General features: G+C 39.6%; 2 protein-coding genes across 2 annotated transcripts; one reads left to right on the top strand and one right to left on the bottom strand.

The window, feature by feature from the left end:
* Window positions 1-31: 31 nt before the first annotated feature.
* LOC307039547 (uncharacterized protein) lies at window positions 32-7,613 on the bottom strand. The gene is made up of 9 exons (XM_079681684.1): window positions 7,493-7,613; window positions 5,237-5,351; window positions 5,015-5,157; window positions 4,440-4,600; window positions 3,802-3,891; window positions 3,453-3,618; window positions 3,249-3,380; window positions 2,470-3,147; window positions 32-2,195 (listed from the first exon to the last, which is right to left on the bottom strand). The coding sequence occupies exons 2-9, from the start codon at window positions 5,271-5,273 to the stop codon at window positions 2,148-2,150; spliced, it is 1,455 nt and encodes a 484-aa protein (XP_079537810.1). The 5' UTR covers window positions 5,274-5,351; window positions 7,493-7,613; the 3' UTR covers window positions 32-2,147.
* tbc1d2b (TBC1 domain family, member 2B) lies at window positions 5,289-21,260 on the top strand. Its single transcript, XM_079681683.1, has 13 exons — window positions 5,289-7,950; window positions 9,043-9,190; window positions 11,229-11,406; window positions 12,298-12,452; window positions 12,634-12,887; window positions 14,550-14,972; window positions 15,185-15,295; window positions 15,497-15,693; window positions 16,285-16,779; window positions 16,863-16,980; window positions 17,231-17,416; window positions 18,520-18,641; window positions 18,808-21,260. Exons 1-13 carry the CDS (start codon window positions 7,609-7,611, stop codon window positions 19,001-19,003), a joined length of 2,925 nt encoding a protein of 974 aa, XP_079537809.1. The 5' UTR covers window positions 5,289-7,608; the 3' UTR covers window positions 19,004-21,260.
* The last annotated feature ends 64 nt before the right edge of the window (window positions 21,261-21,324 follow it).

Here is a 21,324-nt window from a genome sequence, read left to right as displayed (position 1 = left end):
TGTAAACCAAAAACAAACCATTTCAAGTAAAAGGTCTGACCTGCAACTTTGATGAGTTCATTAATATCCCGTCCATATATCCATTTATCTTAACCCACCCACCCATGATGATCAAAGAGCATGCATGGTAAAGATGAGGAAATGACTGCGCCTCTGCATAGCCCATCATATAAGCCTTAATAACTTGTTAAGCAGGAAGTGGTCATTAGGAGTGAGCTGTGTCAGCAAGCATGATAACATCCTGCACACATAGTTACATTAAACCAGAAAGCTGCAGGGAATGGTCATGTTGACTGATGATTCCTATATCTGTATCATGGGTCTGTATGTGACAATTTTGCAACACGTGGAGTGCCATGTTGTTTCAGTTCAGCATGTTTTCAGCTCAGCTTGTAGCAGTGAGTCATACTGTGCAAGAACATTGTGTTTTTCCTGCTAAGAGTCACGTCTGGGTCTTCTTTACACCTTTGTGCAATAGCTGCTAAACGTTGTTTTTTTTTTTTTTTTTAAACCTAGCATAGACCATCCAAACTCAAGTGTGTTTTGAGGCAATATAATTTCCTGTTAGCAAATGGTAATAACAAATGCAACAAGTCGATTGTTCAGACTTGATCTCATGTGTTATATTTATATATACAGTCTATGGTTATAGCAGACGAAAAAATAACGTGCATACAGATCAACACCAAAATATGATTGTAATGAATATAGCTACATGGTGGATGGTGTTCTCATGCACACTGACAGCTATGAAACATATAGGAAAAAGTTAATATTAAGTGTCTTCATTCACCTAAAAAGGGGAATACATTGAAGTCAGTTAAACAGTGTGCAGTCATCAGAGCAGCCGGTTAATTCCCCCATTATCTCCAGTTGCTTTTATGAGGGCATTGAATATTCAGGGTAATACAGTGCTGATTGTGTGGCTCCATTAATTACTGGTCTCACAGAGAACATCTGTTTAATTATGATTCCAGCTGAGAAGCTTCTGGTGCAATGTGATACTGGAGCTGTAAAGCAACCGTAACTGCACAGAACTGTTCCTGTAAACAGACAGTGTGTGAAACTCACACATTTCACTCAATGGGATCTTGTCTGTTTTAATTTGATGTGATTTAAGGTTATTCCTTAGGCTGGAGGTCTGACTGCTCAATGCTACTGTGTCATGTACCAATATTTCCTACATTGCTACTTTTTCTTAAGATTGTGGTGTTTTAACCCTACCAATTATTTTATTATATAAGCAGTATAAGTAATTAATTGATTATATATTTTTCCTTTTTTTAAACCATTACGTACTGAATATAGTTACAAATAGTTTAAAATCTACCCGAGAGAGATTTGTTAACAGGTACAAGTCATGTTCATATAAAATGTGTTTATACGGTGTTATCAATCATCACTGTATTGAAAATCTCTTCACCACAGCATCGCAAAATTGTACTATCTGTATGATAGAAATTAGGTTATAGGTTTTCCCTTTTTTCATATCTCTTACTGAAGCTAGTGCATGTGTCATGTCAGAGTTATTCCCAGGTGTAGAAACCCAATTATTCAAAAATAGGGCACTGATCATATCTTGCTTTTGTGTTTTTAAGAATATGTCAATGTATAATCTTTATCTAAGAGTTTTAAGGAATATGTCCAAATATTGTTTGCCTTCGGAAATGTTTAATATTTTATATTGGATTAAAATATCCTGGTGCGTTTCCTCACTGGCATTGGAAACTGATCATGAAACACATTTGAGTTGCTGCCGTACACATGTGTTTGTAATCTGCATGCAAATAAAGTTTCCTGTCAGTGAATTGCAACATTGATGGGAGCAGCCTATAGTCAAAATATGTTTGAAGATCAGTAGGAAACACAGTACACCCTTTTTTCTCTGGGAAAATAATGAGTTTTCCTTTTTGCATGTGTCATTTATTCAAATGTGGTCTCGACACAAATAAATAGACTACAGTATTTCTTTAAATAAATAGATTTGAAATACAAATGACAGAAGATGTCATTGATTAAACTATGCACATGAGGGCCCAGGATGAACACATTACAAATATTCTTTCACAGAGTGAATGTAAGGCAGGACCACTGTAGTGTAGAGAAAGTGGGTGAACATTTCATCAGTAGTTGGCAAGGTAAGCTCTTCACCATTTCTTCTTGACTTCAGGGAACAGCCATTTCCATTTATCATTCTGCAGGAGGTAAAACAAAAGTGAAACAATAAATAAATATGAATAGTAATAATACATTGTATTTATAGACTGCTGTTCCCAGTACTGAAAGACACTTTACACAATTCATAAAAACAACATTAAAACACCATATTTAAAATATTAAAAATACAACAATAATTAAAGGTTAAAAACAGTTCTGAAGAGGTGGGTTTTGATTTGAGATTTCAAAGAAGACAGATTGATGAAATTGGATGAAGTGTTAAAATGGAAGCATTTGGCCCACATTACTAACCTTAAACCCCCAGGTGAGGTAACCATGTTTGGGTCTGACGTCCTCCAGAGGTTCGTAGGTGTTGCTGTCGGGTTCAGGTGCGTCTGTGTCCTTGTGACCAGGAATCGGCTCATATGTATGAGGGAAGTGGTCTTTATTTGAGACCTCAGCGTACACTACCCCCCTGTGCTGCTCTGAAGATCCAGTCCCAGAGGAAGCATGGTGTGGGCTGCTAGCTCTGCCAGCCAGGTGATAAACAGCAGCGTCACTCATGTGATCCTGACTGCTGCACGAGTCTGTCCACTCAGGCAGAGGACTAAAGGAAGTGGCTTGTCTGACAGGCTTAGGGGAAAGTCTGGGTGGCGTGAGGGGGGGTGCACTCAGCCTGTAAGACTGCTCTCCCTCACAGCTGTGGTTCAGGAGCGGTAGAGACCTGCACTTGGTATCCAGCAGGCTGAGCTCAGAGTAAACAGACTCTGGTCCAGAAGGAGAATTGCTCCTGCTCATGTTCTGATCCTGAGTTGTTGATCTCCCAGCTCTCACTTGTTTATCTCCAGGGAAATTGCCCTGACAGATGAGTTCGGATCTCGGTATCTCCCTGGGTTTTTGCTTCTTAGACTGAGAATATAAAACCTTCTCAAGGTTATTCAACGGACCAATGTCGAGATTTCTGCTCCTCCGAGGCAAAGGAGGGACTTCCTGTTTTAAAAAACAAGACAGGTTCTTAAAGTCAGCTTGGGGGTGTTAATACAAAAACATTTGGTATGGAACGTATACATTATAAATAAAACTGTACTCACCTCTTGTGTCCTGGGTGGAAGTGCAGGAAGCTGCTCTGAGTTAATCTGTGGTGTTCGCATGTTCTTTATAGCTCGAACAGGCCTCTCTTTAGGGCTAACCTGGATGGTGTCATACAGCTCTTTGTCAAGTTCCTGCAAGAACAAAACACCAGTTAGATCCATCAAATGTGACTTAAAGAAAGTGACTGAGGAGTTTTGTCTTACCTCAAAACATGAAGATGCCAGGGACTCTTCAAAAGGCTGAATGGCGTTCGTCTGGTAGTAATCTATGAGCTCATAGAGCGAGTCGTGCCCTTTCGTGTCGCCAAACACTACAAACTGCCCTGATTCATTTTCGTTTATCACAAAATGTCGACACCGATCCCTGCCTCTGCAGAAGGAAATAAAAAAGAATTAGATAAAAAAAAACACCAAACAACAACCTATAGTTTAAAAGGGGACAACAATGTGTTAATGAACCTTTTAAACCTGCATGTCAACTAAATAAGTTTGCTTCAAAACACAATCATTGTAGGACTCAGGTTACAGGTTTTCAGAGCAAACCAATACTCACGTATAAGACAGAATGTATCCGATGGCCTTTTTACTGAGACGGATCAGAAAAGATCCCAGCTCCTTTTCTCTGAGTATGTGCTCTGCCTCCCTGTAGATAGACACAAATAACCTTAAAAAACCTCAAAAAGTATTTCCCAAAAGCCTAATTTGTCCCGAGTTTACAGGAACAGTGAGCTAGATTTTGAGTGGGGAAAGGCGGGTCACGTAATTTCCCGAGAAAATTACATTCCATCAAAGGAAGATCCATTTTGTTTCAGGTAATTTCCTTAAAACTGTCATTTACCAATGCACAGGCTCTGGCAAATTCGTCACTTTTGATTATGTATGTATCTATAAATGTCTGCTTTGTATCAATTGTCACTGCATCTGATTAAAACTCTGACTCATAGACTGATAGTGCTCATCGTAAAAGCTTAAATAAAATAGTTTTTGTTTAATAAATAAATAAATAAATTAATTAATTAAAAGTGCAGCAGGTCATGTTTTACCACACTGTATAGTATTGAGTTGTATCGAGTTATATATAGTTACAAAAAACATGATTTAGTAGTACTTAAAAAAACAAATTATTCTAATAATGAGCATTAAAGTTTATTTTTAACCCCACAAAATCCAAATTACTGAATGAACACTCACTTCCTTGTGATGAAGCCGCGGAACCAGCTGGGGAAGAAGCCGTTTTGGACGATGTTTGGTAACTGAGTGTCTATAAACCACTTTGAGGCCAGTTCCCTGAGTCCTCCTTCAGTCCCTTCAACATCCAGTGCTGGTTCCCTTTGCTCCATCCTCGCCCGCTCCTAAAGAAAGCCACACAGAGAGCCGCTGAAGACAACATGCATTCATTTCCCAAACAGTCAGGGTGTATTTTAACCATCTCATTTGCTTATTTTCCAGGAGGCGTCAACCAGAGAATAAAGGCAGCTTACTATTCTATTTGTTGCAGGAAACACCACATCATTCATTTGTGTACCTTTTTTTAAAACATACACCATACAACATTTCTTAAATGTTAAATTACAACCTTTTTGGGGGTGGATAAAACCTGCAAATCCATAATGTCAAAAGTCCATTCTCACTAAATAAATGATGCAATGAGCTCCTATGCTGTAATGTGATGTTAGGCAAACTTACTTTGCATGTAGATCAACGGAAATAAGTTAGTCATTAAAGCAGTTAGGGACCATTCATGGTGATCTGGTAACAGTACTTACCTTGAAGCAAAAAGTCAGACAGTTCCTGAAGCAGGGAGATTTTATATGTCTCTGATCCTTTGTCCTTGACTCTGTAAAGTGGCAGATCTTCTCACACCTGGCTTTGGGTTTTCTATAGAGTATGCAGCAATTTGTTTCAATCCCTAGAAAAAGATGGATGAAGGCTTAATTATGAGTTCAATGTGAAGCGAAGACACTGTACAGTGATAAATGTGTACATACCTTTCCTGGAGAGTGTGCGGTTTGAACCGGGTGTCATTTCAGCAAACGTTAAAAAGCTCCTCTCAATGTCTGTCAGCCGTTTATCTCAAACAGAAGGTATTCTGAGGGAGTATAACTGTACATGCGAGATATAGACTGATGACATTTACAATTACACACATTTTTCCACCGACTTGGAAAGCGTTTCCGCTTTGCACGGCACAACACAGTTCATACAGCTCATTTGCATGTCACAGACGTCTAAAGCCCCTCTGAACAAAGCAGGAGCTTCCTGAAGAGAAATGGAAAGTAAGCTGTGCAGAAACTGTGGTTTCTATGCACACAAGTGTGTTGGTCTGCAAGAGGAGATGTTTTACCCACAGACTGTCTGATTGCGGGAAATAAGTTGCGTCAACAGTTTTCTGACAAGGGCTGGCAATGAACTCAGATCAAAGCTCACAAAGCAGGAGCACATTCAAAAGAGTGGACATGTTTGGGAAAATTCAGAGATTTAAGAGGGCATGGAAAAAACTCTCATAGTATGACAGATTTCCCAGCATGGTTTTTTTTTTGTATTCATTACTCCCAGGGATGAGACAGTTCTCATAAATCATGTTTCTGTTGGTTTCTGCTCAGTGATGAGCTGTAACAAGTCCCTGTGGGGGAGAGACAATAACCGAAAATAGTATGTGTCATCGTGAGCGGGATGAGCCGGAGGTCTCAGCACTTATTAACAATAACATTTCTCCTGTGCTCTGATCTCAGGAAATATACCGCCATCTTTTCCAGATAATTGAACTTGTCTCTGAAAGTGTGATCAATGTGGTTCTGAATGTCTACTGAGTTTCCTGCCATTTTAATATAATGGAAATGTTTGCCAACGTCTGCCCCATGTGAACTGTTATGTTCCATGTATGATTAAGTATTGCTACAGTACAACGGTGTAGAATTTCAACATCATCACAACAGCGCTGCCTTTGTGAGTCACTATGTGCTCGTTTGGGGGTGTTAAGAGGATTGAGGTCAAATGTTATCACTGTTTCCGTGCTTGTAAAGATTCAATATAACATGCATATCATACCTTAACAGTGTGATCAGCTTATCTTATCTACATCAGGTTTGAGGTAATATATACAAGGAAGAGCTATCACACCAGACAAAATATATTTATCATTGTTCTGGGGACATACCTCTGAGAGGGATGTGGGCTTTCTAAAGGTCACGAGACAGTTGTTGTTGGTTAAATGTCAATAGATCAAAACTTTCACCTTTAAATCTGAGTGGAAAACACGCATCCCACAAACAACAACTTCTCAGTGAGCCAAAGTTCAATCTGACAAATATAATAATGTCACTTGTAGCAGGAACAATTATATACATATATCTAAGCACAAGACCAGTCATAGCACGTTCATGTCTAACCATCAATCAACATGTTTAACCGGGTGTTCATTTCTGCAGCTCCAAAAGTTAACTTGGAGCCCCCAACCAGACACACTGTTCTGTTATAGCCCTCTGTTTCATGGGTCTCTCTGTGAATAACATATAGTTAAGTGCATGTTAGCATAACAGATCATACATTAAAGGTGATAACATATATGTAGACAGGAGTGATTTATGGATCAATGTTACCAGTGCATACTTTGGATGGAAATGTCCATTGTTCTCTTTTTCTGTGCCTCAATTGGATTGGTGACAGTACAGGTGACAATTTAGAGACAAGTTTTAATATAGATTAAACTCCCCAAAAGTATATAAATAAAACACATTTTCTTCCCATAAAGTTAACGTTACTGTATGTTATTGCATCAGTAAAACTAATAGAATATTATAATAACGTTATAAAGACAGGACCCATTCTACTTAACAAGTATTTTCTACTTAAGGTATGTTTTAATGATATTTTATTTATTTTTATATTAAGATTTCCAGTAGTTCTGATTTGCATGCTGTATATGGCTCTTTGGGGGAATACCATAGATGTTTAAAATACAAAGAGTAGAACCCGGTTTCAACAAGTATTTGTATGTCATTAAATATCTCTAATTTTGAGGATGTTTCAGTACTTTATCTGCAGTTATGGGAATTTTAGTTTGTCAATTTTATAATTGTAATACATCTTTATTTTAACACCAGAAATGTGTTTACTTCTACTATACTGTAGGCCTACAGTAGATTGTTGTAATCTGCAACAGTGAAATCATCTCAGGTTGCACATCTGGTCCAACAGCACCACCCTGCGTAACTGCTGTCTCATGCACAATCACAACCACGTACCCATTGACACAAAACTACATCTCCCAGGCTCCTCTCTTTAAGGGGCAGGCAGTCATGCGGATGGAAACAGGAGTGGGCATCCGCTTCGCTGCACGAAGAAGAAACTTTGAGGAAAGATGCACGAAGAGGAGGATGGCAGCGAAGCAAACTCCTGCAGAGCTTCTCGGATTGTTGCCTCCAGATCCGTGGAAGTGGCCGACAGCGACGCAGCGAAGGAGCAGGCCTCCAAACTGTGTGGATACCTGAACAAACTGTCCGGCAAAGGGCCTCTGAGGGGGTACAAGCCGAGATGGTTCGTGTACGATCCGAGGAAATGTTACTTGTATTACTTCAAGACTCCCCAAGATGCCTTGCCGCTCGGGCACATCGAAATCGGCGATGCGAGCTTCAGCTACGATGTGGAGGGGGAAGAGGGCCAGTTTGAGATCCGCACCGCCGGGAAGGAGTTCCTGCTGAAGGTAGCAACTTTTCAGCATGTGTTGCTCTGCTTTGCTGTCATTTGTCACTTCCTTTCTTATTGTGGAAAAAGGCAGACACACCCATTCTTACTTAGTGTTATTCCCAGCTTTGATTTAAGTTGGATATGCAAAATACTTCTGCTTACATGCTGTGATTTGACAACTTTTAAAGAAAAGCTCGATTTTAATATCTACAAGGCTTTCTAACTTTCATACCAAAACTGCAAATATTTTTTGGTATATCTATATTTCATGTAAATATGTATACTATATATTAATGTTATTAGGTTTATTTTAATTGTTTTATTTATTGGTCCTTTTCCTACAATGTATCTTCTTTGACTGTTTATGTATACACCAAGACAACTCCTTGTATGTGTAAACCTAGGGCAATAAACCTGTTTCTGATTCTCATTCTGAAAAAAAATCCAATATGCGTGTATCATGTTTGCCAAACAAGAGCTTAATCAGCACATTAATCAGCTGATTGCACTGTTTACATGGATAAACTATTTTAGGGTATTCATGCACATGAGCTCATCTGCCCCCATGACCCCACAGCTTTTGAAAGGGTCCTCTCATGTGATGATGGTGTATTCTCTGCCATCATGTGACTGTGACAGGTAGCTCTGGGCTCACTCAGCCAGCTGCTCGCCAGAGTCTGGAACATTTTCAGCATATGGTGAGAATGGTTAATACCAAACAGCTTGCAGTGCCTGAGGCTGGAACTGAGACTGAAACCAGCGTCTGCTCTCATTCACATGACGGATCTGAAGAGTAACCTTGTGGTTATTTAACATCTTGCCAAGGACAACAGTTGAAAATTAGCCTGCTGGCTAATACTGGCTCATTTACAGCAATTTGGATTAATGTGCACTGTCCTTTTTAAATAAATAAATAAACAAACAAACCTGCTATTTAAAGTGCACTTAGGCTGTTTCATATGCTTTGTTTGATTCCACAGATGCTCTCCTTTTCCTTGCCATGCTGTATTGATATCAATGTTAAAGATTGCATTGCCTTTGTAGCTTTTATGGCTAAAATCATATTTCCCATGTTAGTAAATTGTGTGTATTTGTGTGTTTTTTAAAGGCCCCCAGCAGGCAGGTGATGCATTTCTGGCTCCAGCAGTTACAGCAGAAGCGTTGGGAGTACAGCAACACACGAGTCTCCGGTCGGAGAGACAGCTGGAGCTCCCCGACTATGGCCTACCCCCCCACCGGCCTCGTAGGCAAAGAAGGTAAACACATACATGCACACAAACATACATGTGTGTGTATGGAAACTCATTTTCAAAGCTTGGTTACCTTGTGATAAGGCTAAAAGTAAACACCTGTATCTGAGAGATTAATATTTACACAAGTCGAGTTATTTTGTCGCCAGGTTCCCGGGTAACTACTGAAGGAGCAAGTAGGAGTGGATCTGATAGGAGTGGTTAGTCAAGCATTGAGTACATGAGAAATCAACAGCTAAAGATACAGCTAAAGAAAGGAGTTCACATCTACTTTATCTGGGGTGTGTTTCATTTAAATGCACTCACTAAAAAATCTCACTGTGTGAACTTCAAGGGTTTTCACATGTAGCTGCTACTGTTATATGATAGAATAAAGACAGCCTAAAAGCATTTACATTATAAACCACAAAGAGGATGTACATACAATATAAATACTCAGTGTAATATAATTGTAACACCATCAATACCACTATAAGGTGTTATGGCTATCCAAACAATGTGTGTGAACCAAAGTTTTGATATTCTACTTCCTGGGAAAAGACACTGTAAGCATGACGCTTCTGTGGACTTTTCACATTCTAGGTGTTGACCCTCGACCGTTATGAAGATAGACATGTTAGTCACATGGTTTGACTGAAAGATAGGTTGAGCATAATATCTTTAAATCAGTGTTTGTTGCTGCACTTTATGGATTTGGCTTGTTTTTATTTTTTGGGGTTATACAGCTGTTCTGATCCCATCATTTCTGTCAAAGATTTGACATCATGTTCAAGCAGTCCAGGATATTCTGTAAAAAGAGACTAAAATATGACATTTTGAAGGAAATAAAAAATCCAGGGAAAGAGAGTTTAAAAAAACGATTTCAGTTCTGAACTGGGACCAAAATAGTTAATATTATAACATCAGAAAAGATATTGTATTTTAGGAGATAAGTTATCATAATATCAAGGAATAGCGTCTTACACTCAGGCCAGTAAAGGCACACTTACAGTTTAATTTGTTTAAACTGCTGTAGCTGAGGGGAAATGAGCTGTAAAAAGCCTCTTCCTTTTCCTGTCATTACATGCATGACTAATGTTTTTCTTCTTAAATAATAAAAAACAAAACACTCATGTTAACTTTGTGTTTACAACATTTTAAAGGTATTTAGTTAAACATATGTTTATACTTGATATTGTTTATTTGTATAAAATAAATAAAGTTTAAACATTGTACAGCCCCAAACAAGACAGATTACCTCAAATACCTCAAACAAAACAAAAATAGAATTATAAAGGGCTTAAAAGTACTTCAAATGTTTTATATTTTATACATAAAATTGACCCCTTGGGTTATTTTTTGTCTTAGAAGTTCTTGACCTTTTGTCAGCGAGCTGTGATGAAATTCTCTCACAGGATGTTAAATGTTTTATGTTGCTCTTTTTGCACGGCTACTAGTGAAAGATCAAAATGCCTAAGCTTCTCTTCACACTATAAACAAGATGCAGGAATATCTGTTAAAATAGTAAAAGGATACAGAGCATCAAAACAACCGATGCTTTAAATGCGGGACTAATTTAGCCATACTAATAAAGCAGGCACAGCTTTAGAGAGGCTGGCAGGATTAGTTTTTTTTTTTTTGAAGATATCAGCTGAAATGTTTAATCAGTACGCAATGAGTTTGAACAAAGTCCTTCTTAATTGCAATGTCACAACAGCTACAGTATGTAGTTCCCAATTTGAACAACATTTCTGTGGAGTTGGTTCGCCTTTATAAAATGTTCCCTTACTTAACCAACTCATTTCATACAAAGAGGAAACCTTTGTTGACTCAGAAATGCTACATACTGTATTTCCTCATGCCTAGAGAAACCACATACATCCACCCTGTTGTAAATGGCATTCTGGGTAACTCTAAATGTTGCCTTATTTCTTTACCATTCAGTGTCATGATCATTTCCTCAACGAATGGATGATAAAGCAGCGGTCCTGATAAACAGTTCTCGTGATATGAGTAATGAGTTATTATAATCATGTTCTTAAAATGAATTTGAATGTCATTTCAGATGCGCTCGTCTTTGAGAAGCTAAGTGAAAGCATGGAGAAGGTCCGCCATGACTTTTCTCTGGAGACAGAAACAGATGGTGGAGGGATGGTGGGGATCCAGTCAGCCCGGGGGGGGCCTTCTGCCGGGTCGACAAACCCCCTCAACTTCTCCATCAGAAACTTCGGTACAGAACTCAGGTAGGGCTGAACAATGATTATGATTTTGTGTTTGTTTTGACTTCCTGTCAAACTGGCACGACCAGTTTTATCTGCTTTGTGCCCCGAAATAAATTAACAAAGCTACCTCTTTAGTTGTTCCTGAGGTTCACTCCAGGAGAGGAAATTATTGTATCCATAGCTCACTAGTTGTTCTAGTTTGCAACCATCAACAGTTCCCTTTCTGGGCCGTACAACACGTCTATTCAAATGAAGCAAAACACTGAAATGCTCAAAATGTGACATGTTTTGGAATTTGCTTTGTATCTCTGATAAGAAGAGAGTTGCACATGATTCATGGAGCATTCATTCTTATAGCATTTATTTTTATGATGATATCTCTTGTTTTGAAATACATTGACTTTTATCAGTTGTAACTTATGATCAGGGCAGAAATGTCTTACAACAAGACACTTTGCTGTAGCACCTCTTATATGTGTGAGGTGAGAGAAAGGCTTGAAGTTCATGCAGCTGCACACAAATAACCGTGCGGTTGCAGTGGTCTCACATTTAAAAGTGTGAAGACATCAGTCTCTACGGGCTTATAGGCCCTTTTTATGTTTGTTTTTAAGAAAGCCCTATGTGTAAATGATACTCTCCTTTCAAGTGAAAGCTGGACATCTCTACCTGTATTGTGTGTTGCATTGTGTACAGCTACAGTTCTGTTGCCAATGCCTGTGGGAAAAGTGTAAAGACCTCAACAAAGACCGTTTGTGCTAATGTTACCATTTACAAAGTAGCAGCACAAGTTTGCCCTTGATCCCTGTTCATTTGAAAATCTTCTACATAGTAGCAGACTCTTAATGTCCAGCAGCACGACAGCCCCACAGTCTTGGTCTTACTCATCCTTACTTCTGGTTTCTGTTCTCTCAGGAACTCCATGTCTTATCTGCGGCCGGGCAGAGGAGGTGAGAGCAGACGCAGTATGTTTTACACCAACAGCAGCAACAGTGCGGAGGAGTGGGAGATCGTGGACACTCCAGCCAAGGACTTCGCCGAACAGAAACATCCGCCAGACACTCAGAGAAGTACGTACGCTCCCTGCTTCCTCTGGACATACTCAGTTACATCCCCCAGAGAAAAGAACTGTCTTTTATTGCTCCACTCATTTGCTCAATACTCTGACAAACAATGCATTATTCCCAAGAGATTCTGTCTGCTCAACACAAGTCACTAATTTTAATTACGTATTTATCTCTCCTCTCTCAGATTCCTTTGGGTCAGCGTTTACATTCGACTTTGTGCGCAACTCAGCGCGACCCAGGAAGCCTTTGCTCAGAGACAAGATAGGCTCTGGGAGGTTCGGGCGCTCCGCAGAGACGCGCAGTGCAGAGAACTCCCCGGTGGAGTGTAACGGCAACAAACCTTTGGAGATGCAGCTTCGCCTCCAGAGCCAGCAGGAAGAGCTGAGCCGCATGCAGCAGGATCACGCCAATCTCAGAGAGGAGCTGGCCAGTCAGAAGGTACAACTATCCTGTTATTTCACATATGTTGATCATATGAAAACATTCTGGGGTAGAGTCGACAGAAAGAGTACGGGGAAATGGTTACAAATATTTAGATTGTGATTCACTAAAAGACATGTTTTTGGTTTGTAGTATTCACTTGAATGTTTAGAGCTTCATTCAGAGGGTCTTGTTACCTACAAATTAATGTAGAAAAACTGTAAAGGCTGAATTGACTTAATGTGTGTATTATCTTAGGATTTATACCAGGTTGACTCGAGTGGTTTTGCTGACACTTTAGTTTATTCAGCACACGCATGGTGTCTGACTGTGCAGTTTGGTGTAATCCTGATGCTCTCACTAATACAGGGAGACAGCAAATGATTAGTCATGCTTTAGAGAGGACTGAGGAAACTGCAGTTCTTTCAATAAGAATCACATTTGTGACGTTCCTTCCCAATGCTCTTTGTTCTTGTTTCAGTGTTTTAAACTAGCAAACTGGTCACAATTGCTACAACATTAACCAGATAAATATGTAATGTGTGAGTATATGCTTCCCTGTGATATGGCTCACTGGCATCAAACGTTAATGGAGGAAGTGATTCAGTTGGTTGAATCTGCGTTAGTGTTATTGGATATGTTCAGTCATTCCTGGTTCTGCTTAGCTCGTATGGACTAAAGCAAACATTGTGTTAGTAATAATATTGATTTATGGCCTTCAGGTAATGTTGGATCTAGACTTTTTTTTTGTAACATTGCATAGAAAGAAATGTTTTTCTAATTTCATTAATTGTCATTGCTCTGTTTGGACAGTTTATTTTTACCTTGCCATCCACAATGTTAGGAAACGCTTGGCAATGAAAACTGTTTGTGTTTGTCACAGTTAGTTTATCTACTAATGTGTGACCATGACATGCAAGTGGGTGTGTATGCTTGAGTGTAGGTCACATGCACTTGTGCAAATATGTGAGCCAAGTATCTGCACTTTCGCCACAGTATACCTCTAATAATATACAGGCTAAACTTCTGTTATTTAGTCTCATGCTCTGTCATTACATGCAGCTGGTTGTCTGTGCATTGTTCGGCTGTTGTGCTGCTTAGATGGCCTGTGTCAAACAGTGTGAACTAGCAGGGCTTCTTTCAGCAAATGATTTGGTAGAGAGGGGAAAACACACTCCCTGAAGCATTCAAATTACTTGAAAAACAGTAACAATAAGATAAAATGAAAATTGGGACTATGTTTTTACCATGAAGTATAAGATAATTGTGATTGTTATATAATAGATCATTATAAAAAGGTTCTTCCATTTTTAATGACAGTGGTCTTCATTTTAGCTGAGATAGCCAAACTCTCCTTGAACATATTGTAGTTCAATAGTTTATTGTTAATAATAAAAAAAATGGGCTATTGTTACTTCTACGATATATGTTATGACAGAAAACGATAAATTCATTTTGGAAGCGACACTAGTTTGGTGATATAGTTATGCTTCTGGACCCAGTAGTGTAAAGTGTAAGAAATTATGAGAAGGAATCAAAATGATGTCCAAAGTAATTACGCGCTGCAGTTATTCAAGTAAAATTCCAGCAAAGAGAATATGCAACTGTCCCACATTTTAAGGCATAATCTTGACCCTGTAGAATGTTGTGTTGACAAATGAAATTCCCTTTCCCCGACAGGAGCTGGTGAGGCTCCTGCAGCAGACCCTGAGGACCTCACAGTACGACAGGCAGCCGGTTCACCGTCCAGCCCCGGCTCCAGATCCATCCGCAGCTTCAGACCAGATTCAGGGTCCGGTCGTAGCCCAGGAAGGGGTCGCCCAGGCGGAGGCCCTGCTTCAGGAGAAAGACGGACAGATCCAGGCCCTGTGTGCCCACATGGAGCGCCTCGCCTTAGAGAAGGAGAGTCTGCAACAAGAGCTGAAGGGCCTGAAGATAAAGGTGGGGGAGATAAACGACCAGCTGGGGATGCTGATGGAGACCATCCAGGCCAAAGATGAAGTCATCATCAAACTGTCGCAGGAGGGCTCCGAGCAGAGCGGCAACCCAGACAACGGTTCACCCCTTCCCTACAAAGATCAGCAGGAGGTGGACATCCTCAAGGTACAGAAAGAAACATGAGGAACCAGATTTAAAGCAAATAGAATGTAGACAGATCATCTGAACTGAAAGTGTATAGGACTATATCAATTATATTAGGTTTTAGAATGAACTTCTTAAACTGTAGACATTTTAAAGCTGTTTTCTCATGGTTTGATTATGCTCTAGTTAATGTTTTACTCTGCATAACCCAATACATGTTTCTCCAATTTCAGGACAGTCTTCAAGGCTACAAAACCCAGAACAAGTTCCTGAACAAAGAGATCCTGGAGCTGACCGTGTTACGCAGGAATGCAGAGAGCAGAGAAAAGACCTTAGAAGCAAAGGTATATCTTGCGTTTGTTCGTAATGGTGTAACTCTGTTAATAGAAACAGGAAGTCTGAGTAGCTAGCAGAGGAAGTCCAGCATTGGCCCCCTTAACCTCAAAATGCCAAGTAAAAGCAATGAATAATGCAACATGATCTTGACTGCCGTCAGTTATGATAACAAAGATGCTGACTATATTTCTCTGTTATCTCTGCTGCAGTATACGTCCCTGGAGGCCAAGCTGTGTCAGGTGGAGAGTAAGTATCTGGTGCTGCTTCAAGAAGTGAAGAACCCGGTGTGTTCGTCTTCAGAGCAGAGCCCAGCCCGCGAGGTCATCTCCAGATTACTGGAGGACGCGCTGCAGGTAGAGAGCTCCGACCAGCAGGACCACCTCATCTTCAAACCAAATACTGTCAGGTATGGTCAAAAAGCCTTTATGAATGGATCTTACGATATATGTTTTTTTTTCCCACACTTAAAAGTATTTTTCATTTCTCTATGATGTTCTGATTTTAACTGATTTATATAAGGGTCTAAGTTGTAAGAGCAAGTTAAAACTATTTTACAGAATTTAAAATACATGTATCAGTTAATTTATACATGTTTTGCAAACAACTACATGTAGAGGCTATCACATTGTAGTTCAAATGTATCCAGAATATCACTAAAATATATCTAACAACATATAAAAGACAAACCCATTGCAGGAGAGTAGAACTAATAATATAATGTCTTCATCCGATCTGTTTTCATTGTCTTTACTGGAAAAACTAGCTCTGCTAATTAGTATTTTGTTTGCTATTGCTGTTGCTCTGCAAGCTCAGGCATGTTCCCGCCAAAATGTGTTATTAGAAATTCAGGCGATCTCTACAGTAACTGATGTAGCATTGAAAGCAGGTTAAGCAAATGTGGGTCCCTCTAAAAGTGTAAACAACTGTAATCGTGAATTTAGCATCACTGATTGATGATTATCTCCCCCATGCTCTCTCTTCCTTGATCTAATATCAGTGAGTACGACACGTTCGGCTTCAAAACCGTCCCTGAGGAGGAGGAAGAGGAGGAGAAGCTGGATGCGAAGGTGAGAGCTCTGGAGCTGAAGTCCCTCTCCATGACGGATCAGGAGGTGTCCGTCGGGGTGAAGTGGGAGAACTATCTGTCCAGCATCATGAACAGAGACATGGTGCGCTCCCCTGAGCTCAAGGCCCTGTTTCGGAGCGGCGTTCCCCATGAGCACCGCTCCAAGGTGTGGCGCTGGTGCGTTGCCTTCCATGTCAAGAAGTTTAGGGACCACCTGCCGGCAGACTACTATGAGACCCTACTGAACGTGGCCCGGGACAAGCCCAACCCGGCCTCCAAGCAGATCGAGCTGGACTTACTGCGCACTTTGCCCAACAACAAGCACTATTCCTCCCCGAGTGCCGGCGGGATCCAGAAACTCAGGAACGTCCTGATGGCTTTCTCCTGGAGGAATCCGGATATCGGCTACTGCCAGGGACTCAACAGGTACAAGGCGGACTCTACCATCTCTCCTTCTCTTCTTTTATGCCCTTTAACCACTTTATATTCATTGTATGTCATTTCTTCAGGCTGGCAGCTATTGCCCTGCTCTATCTGGACCAAGAGGACGCCTTCTGGTGCCTTATAGCCATTGTGGAGGTCTTCATGCCAAGAGACTATTACACAAAGACTCTGCTTGGCTCACAGGTAAACAAGCATTGGGACACATAGACATGTTTCTGCCTCATTAACCAGAGTGTACAGGTTTCACTGCTTTCAGTTTGGTCGTATTCATGTGACTTATAATTGATTGTAGAAGAATGCAGCAGTAGTGATCTGGTCTGTTTGATTCCTTTCTCTCCTCTGGATTTGACCCCATGGTTAATCCTATTGTAAAACAAAAGTTATCTGTTCATGATGAAGAATTAAATAATGTTTGTTGGTTGGATCTGTGCAGGTTGACCAGCGTGTGTTCAAGGATCTGATGTGTGAGAAGCTCCCCCGGCTTCATGTCCACTTCGAGCAGTACAAGGTAGACTTCTCCCTCATCACCTTCAACTGGTTCCTGGTGGTGTTTGTGGACAGTGTGGTGAGCGACATCCTCTTCAAGATCTGGGATGCCTTTCTCTACGAAGGTCCAAAGGTGAGAGGCAGACGAGTCCGTAAAGCTTTGATCCTCTGAGCTCACATAACCTGATTTCTGTCTGGACATGCTGGCAGAGCTCTGAAGGAAGCTACAAAATTAGATAAGGAGAGCATCAAAAAAAGGGCTGTAGCATTTCAGTTGGCTGAATTTAAATGGGCCTTCTTCTACAGATGGTATGTAGGATTAGTTTTCTGCTTGTTCAAGTTCCCACAAGTGCCAGTTGTTTGGTTCAACCCACTGTTTTCCAACCTTATCTAACCAGCAGCTCATAGTGAAGAACCCACATGTGTTTACACCAAACCCTTCACAAGAGCTTTTAAGCCTGTTTTAACTTTTCTTTTTTGCAAGGAAATTGTTTGCTAACCGCTTTGTCACTGTTTATCTCTGTTTCGGGCAGTGGAATGTGTTATTCATTTATCCAGCAGAACCATAGCAACATTGCATTCATTTTGGAATTGTGTTTGTGACTAAAACAAATATTCACTTTTCTTTTTAGTTTCGGTTTTGGTGTCCTCCATATTTTGTGTTTACCAGTTGATCTGAAGACTTTGGCTGTCTGCTTTTTTTGTGTGGTTCAGCTGGTGGACGCAAAGTCTGTTGAGCTTTTTCATGAAAATATCAGTCAGAGGGGTGAAGGTGAATTCAAACAGTATAGTTGAACTTGTGAGACAACAAACCAAAACACTAAGTTAATAAATAAAGCTCTAAAGCTATTCAGTAGAGCTGAGAGGAACAGCAAAGTTTTGTAATAATTCTGTGTGTTCATTACTATGGGCAAACACTTTAACACACAAGTCATGTGATGCCATTCTTGTCATATGAATATATAGATTAAAGCCACTTCATTAATGTAGATCCTATGCACTGCTCTGTGGTCGGATTCACAATTTTGTTCAGGTGTTAACTTGATGAATGAAACCCTTTTTTTTCATAACAAGACTGTTTGTTCAGACATTCCTCTAAAATAAATAAGAATCGCCTCTAGTCTTTTAAAGTGTCCTCGCATTTCAGAGGCATGATGTGATATGTTTCATTATCGTAATGTCATGCATGGATAGTCATGAAATAGATTTCATGGCTTTGGTCATTTTTCTCCACAGATCATGTTTCGCTGCGCCCTCGCTCTCTTCAAGTACAAAGAGGAAGAGTTTTTGAAGCTAGATGATTCCACAGCTATCTTCAAATATCTCAGATACTTCACACGCACAATCCTAGATTCAAGGTACAGCGTCCGCAATGGCTTATCATATCTTCATGCTCTGTGGCCGGTTTACAAACAAACATCTTATCTACAGTCTATGAGTTGTAACTTGAAACATATTAAACAGGACAGCATGCAGAATAAAAGCAAGCCATCCCAGACTGATATCCTTGTTTTGTTTTTTCAGGAAGCTGATGAACATCGCTTTTGGGGACATGAACCCGTTCCCAATGCGGTCGATCCAGAACCGCCGCTCCTTCCACCTGGAGAAGGTCCGTCTGGAGCTGACGGAGCTGGAGGCCATCAGACAGACCTTCCTCCGGGAGAGAGAGACGACTCAGGACAGGCGGAGCTTCGTCAGTGACGATGAGGAGGATAACTGAGGTTAAGCCTGCTGCTGAAGTATGAAGACGTCATGTCTAGAAGTCCCTGATGTGTCGCAGTTGAAAAGGGAAGTTTCCTAAAGGATTGTTGGAGTTGTTTTCCGAGACAGACTAATCAACTTTTCTACATTTTGATTGAAACTGCATCAAAAGGCCAAAACATTACAAGCCGTATGGGCTTTCTATCAGTATTCCTGCCATTTATAAAAAAAGAAAATCGTTATTATTGTAGGCTTCATCATGTCTCTTCCACTTTCAATGCCAAACTTTACTTTTGCCGTCTGAATCAGTATTCCTTTTTTCAACTTGGCTGTGATCTTTTAATCTTCGGTGATTCTGTGCCTGTTGAAGGATTGATTGTATTGTAATTTTTCTTTTGTTTTACTTTTTGCTGTCTCTGCCCCAATTCCTTTCAGACATATCTTCAGATTGTTTACCTTAATCATTCTTTTTATATTTTCCCGATGCCACTCAACAACACACTTTTGTGTTTTATCCTTGTCTATCAAATGCACTTAAATCACTTATGCTGAAATTCAAAATGTGCTGAAAAGTCTTAGAGCCTTATGATCACAAAGTCGTTCCACATCGTGCACATCCTTCCAGCTTCACAGGTGTTCGTATTACACAAGAATAAACACAAAGGCGTTTTCAAGAATCCCATGTATTAATTATTAGTAAAACAGCAACATTACGAGGAAGAATTTTCCCATTTTATTATCTCAGGATTCAGATTAAATAACTTCCAAATTGTGAGATAATTTTTTGTTATATCATTTTAAACTTAAATTCCACTTAATTACTCAATGTTCCCAAAGACATGTCTGACAAACAAATACTTGTTTACATCTAAATTTGCGCTTAAACTTTGTAAAAAAAAAAGTAACAGGCAGTGGATTTGGTTTTAGAAATGACCGGTCTGACCATTTTATTTGACGTATTCTAAGATATGTGAATTTAGAGTAATTTTCCATGACTTGTTTTTAGTAATGTCTTAATTTTTCTAAACATAAATTGGGTTTATTAGGTGTTTAAAGCGTTCAATTTCCCCTTATTTTGCCAGATATACATGCATAATGCTGTTATTTCTCCTCTGATGTATTTGCATCTCTTGTCCACAGTGTGGCAGTATAACATTGTGTCTCGCTTGTGTTTACAGTTGTTCACAGGTACCCTCCACACAGTATGATTTATACAGTTTATTATACTGTACTGATAAAAAGGCTGTGTAGTCCATCTGCCGGTATGATTGTGTGTGAAAAATTGAAATATGATTTGTAATCTATGAGGGAAGTGTTTCAGGATATTTCAAGACGTGTGTAGCAACATCTTTCTTCCACATCCAGGTAGCCTACTTACAAAAGACAGTTGACTTTAGCACTGTGACCGTATTCTCTTTTACGACATTTATTTGTTTTACAATGTATAATGTTTAACAGACCCGCCCGTTGCGGAAAACGGATCTACAGTACTTGCTTAGAAAGAAACCATGTTTATATTTGGTAAATCCACAGTGGAAAACTGTTGTTTGAATGGGAATCTTCAAGACAGGGAGACAGACATGTAATTACTTAGCCGCTTCTCTTGTATGCTGATATAATGTTTACAGTTACTGTTATTTTTACGTTACTTTTAAGCTGTTTACAGATTTTCCTTGCTGTACGTTATATCATTGACTTCCCTTTCTCTACAGATCAACTAGCATCATGTTACTTCTCTGTTAGACCACCTGAACTTGTTAACAGTTGTTATAATTGTAGTCGTTCATAATGAGGGATACAGGAATGTTGGATGACCTGTAGAAGCAGAGATGGATTTTTTTTGTATTTCTCCATGAGAGCAGGCCTCTCTAGAGATTTGACTTTGATTGGTTTGAGATAAAAAAAAGTTTCTGGGTACCCATTCATTTTGTCATACAGTACTTTTGCCCATATTTTAAAACATATACGGCTGGTTCACATTTATCTTTTGTTTTCATATGGAAAAAGCTACATTTATTGTATCACCCTTTCCTTCTTTTCTCTGTTGCCTTCTTTCCCAGCAATGTATTGCACAAGTATAATGAGAAGTTGACTTCAGAATTATATGGGGTACTTCACTTCTTTATATGTAAACCTCTATGGTATCTTGTTCATTGTTAATCTGTATCAATTAATCATAAAAACTGCAAAGCTTTTATGTTAAAGCATTAAGTATACGCCACTATGTTTTTGTAATACCAGCTAAAAGACACATTCAATAAACAATGGCTGACTGAGTGTGACTTGTTTATAAGTAAATAAGTAAAAAGAAACAGCTTGCTTTGGTAATCCTCAGTTCCT

This window comes from Notothenia rossii, assembly GCF_949606895.1.
Source record: "Notothenia rossii genome assembly, chromosome: 5".
Lineage (NCBI taxonomy): Eukaryota > Metazoa > Chordata > Actinopteri > Perciformes > Nototheniidae > Notothenia > Notothenia rossii.
The sequence above is the reverse complement of the archived record's forward strand: the minus strand, read 5'-3'. Positions and strand labels throughout refer to the sequence as shown.